The sequence below is a fragment of the Schistocerca gregaria genome, chromosome 2, assembly GCF_023897955.1.
Source record: "Schistocerca gregaria isolate iqSchGreg1 chromosome 2, iqSchGreg1.2, whole genome shotgun sequence".
NCBI classification, from domain to species: Eukaryota; Metazoa; Arthropoda; class Insecta; order Orthoptera; family Acrididae; genus Schistocerca; species Schistocerca gregaria.
Window position 1 is genome coordinate 923,730,254 of NC_064921.1, and position 9,357 is coordinate 923,739,610.

At 39.4% G+C, this 9,357-nt stretch overlaps 1 protein-coding gene across 1 annotated transcript in view; it reads right to left on the reverse strand.

Moving 5' to 3' along the window:
* Window positions 1-8,740, reverse strand: part of LOC126336056 (glutamate receptor ionotropic, kainate glr-3-like) — a 123,514-nt gene extending 114,774 nt beyond the window's left edge. Inside the window, exons 1-2 of the mRNA XM_049999536.1 lie at window positions 8,441-8,740; window positions 864-1,154 (exon numbers count right to left, since the gene is read on the reverse strand). Coding sequence (XP_049855493.1) covers window positions 864-1,154; window positions 8,441-8,740 — 591 coding nt within the window. The remainder of the gene's footprint in view (window positions 1-863; window positions 1,155-8,440) is intronic.
* Window positions 8,741-9,357: the final 617 nt, after the last annotated feature.

Sequence of the window (9,357 nt, forward strand, 5' to 3'; positions counted from 1 at the left end):
TAGCAAGGATAATTGAGAACGTGTAAGTAGGCTGTTTAGGTTTTCTTATTGGTAACGTTGCCGTGTGCAGTCTGTGGCTGGTTTGCATTGTTGTCTGCCATTGTAGTGTTGGGCAGCAGCAGCTGGATGCTAACAGCGCGTAGCGTTGCGCAGTTGGAGGTGAGCTGCCAGCAGTGGTGGATGTGGGGAGAGAGATGGCGGAATTTTGAAATTTGTAAGACTGGATGTCATGGACTGATATATTTTTATGACTCTTAAGGTAAATACAGTGTTTGTTCTGTATTAAAATCTTTCATTCGCTAACTATGCCTGTCAGTAGTTAGTGCCTTCTTTTATTTAGCTGGCAGAAGTGGCGCTCGCTGTATTGCAGTAGCTTGAGTAACGAAGATTTTTGTGAGGTAAGTGATTTGTGAAACGTATAGGTTAATGTTAGTTAGGGCCATTCTCTTGTAGGGATTATTGAAAGTCAGATTGCGTTGCGCTAAAAATATTGTGTGTCAGTTTAAGCACAGTCGTGTATAATTGTTCAAAGGGGACGTTTCAAGCGTTAGACGTAGAATAAGCTGGAAGGGGTGGCCGAGCGGTTCTAGGCCCTACAGTCTGGAACCGCGTGACCTCTACGGTCGCAGTTTCGAATCCTGTCTCGGGCATGGATGTGTGTGATGGCCTTAGTTAGTTTTAAGTAGTACTAAGTTCTAGGGGACTGATGACCTTAGAAGTTGAGTCCCATAGTGCTCAGAGCCATTTGAACCGTTGGAACGTAGCATAAACAAAGAAATTGCCATGAACTACGGAAGAACTGAATTACAGTTGCGGTCTATTAAAACCTGATCTTCGTGTAGTTGTAGACTTTGCTTACTTACCTTGTTGATGAATTCGCTAAGAATGCGGGTCTCTGTGCCGTCGAGGATTCCTGGAGCGCCCTCCAGTACGACGTATGGAGGATAGTGAAGAGTCGCGAAAATCAGCTGGCGGCCCTCCAAGTTTGTCAGTCTACATGGAAACGGCTCAGCCAGTGGCTGGTCTAAGCCGCTCCCGGAGTACCACCTCGCCACCACCAGCTCGTCCCGCCATGTCGCTTGACCTGTAAATTTTACTGTCACCAGCTTGAAGCTGGTGATGCAAGATGAGATTGCCGACTGAGCCTCGTTGCTCTGTATTTCAATCGCAAAAATGATTATCAATCGTTCGTGAAGTATCCAAATAGCTTTATTTGCAAAAGACGGAAAATAATTTTGAGAATGTACACAAGAATATGAATTTTGCCTATTTAAAGCACATTTTTCGTAAACGACACTGTAAACTGTGACTAAGAGAAGTGTGTGCTGTAGTCTTGAAAAAGGAAACCTGGCACGCTCAACAAATGAATATCGAATTTACAAATGAATTGCTATGATACTCAGACTGGAGAGTTTCAAAGCATACAAAACAGGAAAAAAGGGAATTTGGAACACTACTTTATACGGTAACAGCTATATGAACTAGTCTCGAAATTTAACAGAAGTGTGGAGTCGAAGTTATTTGTGAAAACAGATGTGGCATAGAAGCATCAATGAAGTAGGACAGGATGAAAAACACTTTCAAAATGAAACCTAGTGACACACTGAATATGAAGGTCAAATTTATTCCAGCTGCTGTGCCTGTATTCTTCTGTAATTCTGCCATCTTTTCCTTTTTCAATAATAGTGCCCACTCAACCACAATTCGCGTATTTTCATTTCCCTTTATTACGTTACCCGATTAATTCCCTCAGACACACTCTCTCTTCCTTCATGTACCATGTTTGACATATTCACTCCACTTCTGTATTTTGCTTTGGGCTACTGTCAGTTCTAATGAATGGATAGCAATAGCCCACTCTTTGCCGCGCTTTCCTATTCTTAACGAGTTCTACTCCCTTTATACTATATTCTGCTCGTTTTGTTATTACCAGAAATTTTTGTTCCCATTACACTTCACTGACGTATGTAGACTGTGCATTTGGGTTTCCTGATTTTCTAGTTTTCCTGTCTATTCATGTTCCTGACATTCCATGCTTTGACTCACAGAGTATTACACTTTTAATTGTTTTTTTTCTGAATTTTTGTCATGGTCACCCCTCCCCGCCCTTTCACTAGACATTTTTCGACTGCAGACAACATTTGCTGTTGTTAAACATTATGTCTTAAATACAGGGTATTGTAACGGGACATCCGTCTCTAGCAATATTTTTCCTCAACAGTAATAGTCGATACCAGTACTATGTATCCAATTTTTGACAGATGAGAATTATCTTCGTTGCTTTTCTGAAAAGTATCATAAAATTTTTTACAAGACATGTTATATTTCATGCTAATGTCTATGAAAATGAAATAGTTTATAAAATACTTAATCTTGCTGTTATAATCTATAAGTTCTAGTTCTGAATATACAGTTAAAATTATTTTTTTTTAGAAATATCTGAAATTGCGACCTAGTGGCACACTTAATATTTCTATTGTTGGCTATGCTGGCTAGTATGTTTATTTCTGGACTAATTTATGAAGTAATAATCGAAAGTCTTAATGAAACAGAAAATAGTAGAAAATCATTTGTTAAGAGAAATTGTAAACCCATGGAATTTTGCGCAAGAGTGAAAGAGTAGTTAGTATGCCTCCGATGTGATAGGACGTATTCTTGTATTTTGTGCGAACAATATAATTTCGGCTTTGTTAATGTGAAAAATCAAAAGAGTGTATGATATACTACTTTGTGAGAAAATATATTAACTTAAAAACAAAAATACGGCAACAACAAATTTATCTAGCTCCATCCAACCGTGAGGATCTAAAACGTGACACTTTCAGCTTGAAGAACCAGACCCATAGACAAGAACAACTGGAAACAACCCTACATGAAAAGCTAAGTAAACTAGAAAGTGCGATCTTCGCTCTCAAATCATTATAAAATGTGGACAATAGATGGAAGCAGGGGGGAGATTACAGTCTGCACTGCTTTGTGAATCTTCATGCCTGTCATTCCTGATTCCCCAGTCTTGGCCAGCAGTTTTCCGTCCCACGGGGATTAGGGGAACTTTTGTCCACTCCTCCTTTCTCTTTCACAAGTTCTTTGAGGGTGTCTGTAATGAATAACACACAATTCAGCTATTATGGAACAGAGACATCCAAGATAAAAACTTGGACACACAAGGAGTTACCGGTGGTAAGATTACATCATTATGATAGATATTGAATTGCAAGCTATATCCAGTAGCATAAACTGACTCAGGTCAATATTTAGCAATGTTTAAGAAAAATCTGACACTTAAGAGTATGTAAAGGAAGATTAAATGTTTAGTCAAGTGGGATATTGAAGTACTGATGATGTGTATTTGAAGATGTCTGAAAATAATGCATACAATCACTTCTAATCAGTTTAGCTGAAAATGAATGGTCATAACCTGTAAAAGGCAGTTAACAGAGGTTACAAGAACAAAATGGTAACTGCGAAGAGGACTTATATGACAGAAAAAAATGCTTCAATTTATCGTTGAGAGTAGGAAATACAAAGATGTAAAGTACAAAGAAAAATGAAGCAATGTAAGCCACTATGGGATGAAATTAATAACAACTGTAGCGAAGCGAAATTCTGATGCCTACAAGGAAAATATTAACGATTGGATAGAAATTTGCCGTCGGAAGGATAAATTTATGATACAGAAAGATCAAAATAATGTTCTTTTAAATTAAAAGAACAATTGACAACGAAATGAGTACAAGATGTGTTCCATTGTCAAACGTACAGACAGAGTGTGTGGCTGGATAGAGTACTTTGCGGACCTCTAATGAGTGGGGGGAATTCTCAGCTGACACGAAAGAAGAAGACATGGGTATCGTTGAAAGATTTGAAGTACACACTATTAATGTCAGATACTTACACAGCTTCACATTTTGTGATCAAACAGGACAGATGAGATGGATAACATTCTCCTACAATTTCTCAAATTGCTCATGTTAATATGTATATTGATTCAGAATCGGGTCATACAGTCGGACATGCGGCTGAATGTTATCCACAGTCCCAAAGAAATGAGCGGATGGAAATGCGAGAAGTATCGTACAATAAGCTCAGTTGTGGCATGACTTTAAAAAATTTGAAGACTCTTTATCACTAGCATCTGAGGACGTTAACGATCTTAACACGTTGAAAAATTTAAGTTTATCAACAATATAATATACATGTGCGAGAGGACAAGGTTGGAATGATTTACCGTTTTATTGTCTCCACACTGTTAGTGAAACTAATGAAGTGTTGAATGTTTTGTCTACGAGAAAATAATCCGCGCTTGGAAAACATAACAAATACCCGCTGGAGGTTCGTATTGTTTCGATAAATAGATGAAAATCAAACATTTAACTAGTACTTGAGCTCCTTATACGTCCTTAACTTTAATATAAATGTTATACAAATTCGTAAAATGTTGCTGATCAGCTGGGCAGTGGCAACCAGAGAACGATATCTGTTCGACTCTTGGTTTGTTTACATCCCACTCAGTCGACTCTAGCAAGCGTCAGTAGCAGAACGGGCTCTCCGGAGCTCCAGGTGTGTGTGGTTTGTTGAGCAGCTTTCCCGAGCAGAAGGTCATCGCATACGTTGAAAAACGCGTCTTTTCGTTCATTCAGTGTTTTAAACGATAGGTTCCCGTTTACTCTACCAAATTTCTAGCTCTTCTTTTGTGTCGAAATTATGTCCCTTGTCGATCACGCGCAACATTTTTAGATTTTCATCCGTGTTCGTAAAGATACGCTAATTAAATGAGAAGTAGAGACGTAATGATGCCTTGTTCCTAGTATATGTATGGTCTTTCTAAGGCGTCAGTAATTTTCATATCGTTTGGCCTACATAATGCTCATCACAGTTGTCTGAATTGAAACACGTCGTATTTGCCGTCTTTATGTATGTCGTGTCGGGAAGGAAATTTTAATTTGTCCACTGTTTTAATTGCAAGTTTGCCACTTTCTGCCCGAATGAAAGTTTGCCACTTTCTACCCGAATTATTCGCTAAATTTTATCGAATGAGGTAATATTATATTTCACACTAGCATATTTTATGTTGTATTTAGCGCTTTTACGTGCTGCAGCTTTTCTTATAATTTTTTAGGCGTATATACGTTTTCCAATTTTAGGGTGAAAATCATTCTCGTCTGTAACTTCTTTTAAAATCAGTAAGCAGTTTTCATATTCTGTATTCATTAGCGGCAAATGCAGAAGTAGATGTAACTTCGTATAAGAAAGTGGCCTAAATTTCTTCTTTGGGGGTTTTAATTTATTATAGCCTAACAATTAAGTTACAAAATCATTTAACCAATGCCATGTTCAACATCAGGATGCAGTTTTTGATAGCTCATACAGAGAAAAATAAATACACTGTCCTAAATTTTACGAACATCGACAACCGGTACAAATTAGCAAGCGATCTCCTATTTCGTACCACTGTCTAAATAAATTATACCAAGCTTGTAAACTATGTCCCTTTCACGGGTATGAGTGTAAGGCAGGGCTTCCTGAAAGTAAATACTATGAGATATTCTTAAATTTAAGTATATATTATCTCCAAATCAAACCTACGTTGTTTTTGAAAGGGATCCCCGTATTACTTATTATGTAATCAATAACATGATAAATCGCGAAAAGAGTGACGTTATTTGCATAGGAATATGTCATTTCCATTCAGAGACACTTCAGAGTGATGGCACTTGAAATAAACTAAAGGCGCCGCAATTGCCCTTCCCGAGACGTAAGTGTGAACCCCACGTTGCGCGTATTAGCGATGCAACAAGCACTGTACTTATTATATTTACACTGTTATTAAATGGACTGAAAACACTACAGATATCCAGTCACACAAATACGTACAACCTCCCATAACGGCTCCGTCAGATCCCTGGTCATCCATTAGCTGTATTTAACCTGGCCGGTGATATTCGGTTTTTCACTACCGTTACGTCCATTTTATTACTGCAATAAAGGTCAATAAAGGGCCAAAGAGCATGTCCTTTCCTTATTTTTCTTTGTATGTGTTTGGACATCTGTAGTGTTTCCAGTCCACTTAATAACAGTGTAACTGGCAATAAGCAAAGCGTTTGTCGCATCGTAGTAAGTAAATCACATCGCGATTACAAGCAAACGTGGGGTTCACGTTCTGAACGTGCGACAGCGGCGCGTTTTGTTTATTTCAAGAGTCAGTTTCGCTCTGCAATGTAACTTATGTATTGAGAAGCAATCGAAGTCATTCTTTTTGTTGGTTACCTAAAATGTAATGCAGGATGACAATTAAAAAAACAATAAAAACTAAAGTCTGTGTTGAAAATAATGTTTGCTTACGTTTTAGAATGTGTCATAGTATTTACTTTCATGAGCTCCTGCCCTACGTTCATACCCGTGATGGTCGGTTTTCAGCATCTATTGTTGTTCGAGAGTACATGCACTGTAACGTTAAAGTGGGCCACACTGCAGGTAAGGTGGGTAGTCTATTTTTGCCGGTGCCGTATCAATGGCACCCAAAATCCACTGACCAACAGAATAATGATAATTTTCAAAAATTTTGTAATCTCCCAGTCGCAAGTTAGGATCAACCCTTTGTAATCCTGTTGTAATTAATGTAGGTAAGTCTGACGATTCCTTGTGTAAGGCGAAACGCGTCCCACTGACACATAAGGCAATACAATTAATTCTGTAGCCAAGGCTGTTGTTTTCACCACATTCTGCATACTGGTTGCTGTACCAAAACCCCATGAAGTGGAAATCCTTTAAAATCGACCCAACCTCTAAGGCCACTTACTCATCAACGCTCTCAGTATGCCTGTAAGAAGCATGTAGTTATCTTGACCTCACTAAATGTCAGCTAGTGCAACAGGTAGGAACTCTTTAGCAGTGATGCAAATTAGGAGCTGGTGCAATAAAAGCAACTCCCTTGTACGTGTGACACCGTAACCACACACAATATTTTAATTTTAATTTTTAGATCCTAAATGGTCACTCAAGATGGTCGGAGTCGGGAATCTGAAATGCTATTTATGAATGTGTCAGAATATAAAAAATTAACTGTTTCACTACTACTTTCGTCTCCAGAAGTAAAATTAATCTTTATTTTTTTATTTACACGTGAAGTTACTTAGGACGAAATTGAAGAGCAAATCTCGAAGGTCATGGAACGTGTCAGTACATGAACTTACAACACAAAAGTAATAACAGATAAAAATAAATGTTCATGAACCTGAAAAAAAAAGAGTCCATAACTTTAAGTAAACGATATCGGGAATACAATAAGAATCAGCTTAATTTTTCAGGGAACTCCTCGACAGAATAGAAGGAGTGATCCATGAGGAAACTCTTCAGTTTCGGTTTGAAAGCGTGTGGATTACTGCAAAGAATTTTGAATTCGAGTGGCAGCTTATTGAAAATGGATGCAGCAATATACTGCACACCTTTTTGCACAAGAATTATGAATGTCCGATCCAAATGGAGGTTTGATTTCTGCCAAGTATTAACCGAGTGAAAGCTGCTTATTCTTGGGAATAAACTAATTTTGGTAACAAGAAACGTCAATAAGGATTATACATATTGAGAGGCCAATGTCGAAATACCCAGACTCGTGAACAGAGGCCGACAAGAGGTTTGTAAACTCATACCACTTCTTGCACGAACCACCCGTTTCTGACCCAAAAATACCCTTCTACAATGGGAAGAGTTACCCCAAAACATAATACCATACGATATAAGTGAATGAAAATAAGCAAAGTAGACTAATTTACGTGTCGAAGAATCATTCACTTTTTAAACCGTTCGAATAGCAAAAATGGCAGTATTAGGTCTTCCAACAAGATGCTGAACGTGGGCTTTCTACGACAGCTTACTATCTATCAGAACATCTAGGAATATGAAATGTTCAGATTCACTAATCATATGCCCTTTCTGTGAGATTAAAACGTCAGGTTTTGTTGAATTGTGTGTTAGAAACTGTAAAAACTGAGTCTTACTGTGATTTAACGTTTGTTTATTTTCTACAAGCCATGAACTGAGGTCATGTGCTGCACTAATTGAAACCGACTCAATATTGCACAAAACATCCTTTACTAGCAAGCTAGTGTCATCAGCCAACAGAAATATTTTAGAGTTACGCATAATACTAGTGGGCATATCATTTATATAAATAAGGAACAGGAGCGGCCCCAACACTGATCGATAGGGCACCCCCCGCACTTGACAGTACCCCACTCAGATCCCACACCACAGCCCTTACCAACATTGTGAATAATTATTTTTTTCTGCGTGTTGCTAAAGTAAGAGGTGAACCAATTGTGAGCTACCCCCCCGCCTCCCCCCCCCCCCCTTATTCTGTAATGGTCCAACTTCTGGACCAATATTTTGTGATCAACACAGTTAAATGGCTTAGTAATATGTCAGAGTAAGTAAAACAGACTGGCAAGACTGTTAACCTGTTTCCCTCATCCACTGTCCTGGCCACCAGGATATCAGGGACGAGCTTGATGTCTGGGAGACCAAAGACGTCGCTCGCGTTGACGGGATGGTCCCTATCCACCGGCAGCAGCAGGAGGCGGAGCCTGGCGCGACGAACAGCTCGGCGCGACGCAGACAGCAAAGCATCGACAGCTACCGAGGCGTCGGCATGCCTAATGACGAAGTCCAGGCAGTCCGCATCCAAAGCGGACACCAACAGCTGCTCGTCACCATCGTCCTTGCCGTTTAACACAAACGTCATCCTGGCCCTTAGCGACGCTGTCTTGTCCCATACGGCATAAGGCGAATCAGAAATTGTTGCCATGCATTTGTAATTCCCAAAGTACGCCCTGATAATATCCTGTGTCATCTCGTCCAGAACGTGTTCGAAAGAACTTTCACCATCTTCCTGTGGAATCATACGTCCGTGGCACTGCTCGTATCCCAATGTCCATATCAATGATAAAGTACACATTACTATACTTCTTAAGAAGCTCATTGAGGTTACAAAATGTTACAAACATACAGGAGAACACACTTGCTGTTTCTGTGTACCTCACGCGTACGTATTTCCCAATGTCGCAGGTGCTTCTCCCGGTCTCTCTACGTCTCGGAGGCACAGAACTCATTGTAATACACGATTCTCTGTTAACTGAGTTTGCATCCGCATTACAAAGCACATCGTTCGCAAGCCACGTTTGCTAATGCTGCTACAGGAGCTCTCGTAAATCTGTTCAGACTCTCTTTGTTCAATGTACTATACCCGCTCACAGGCTTTTGATTCTGTTAGATTAATTCATTGCCAAACACTAATTTGCGTTCGCTGCTATTGAAACCATAATGCAAGGAGTCACTTGTATAAGCATCACAGGACGCTGC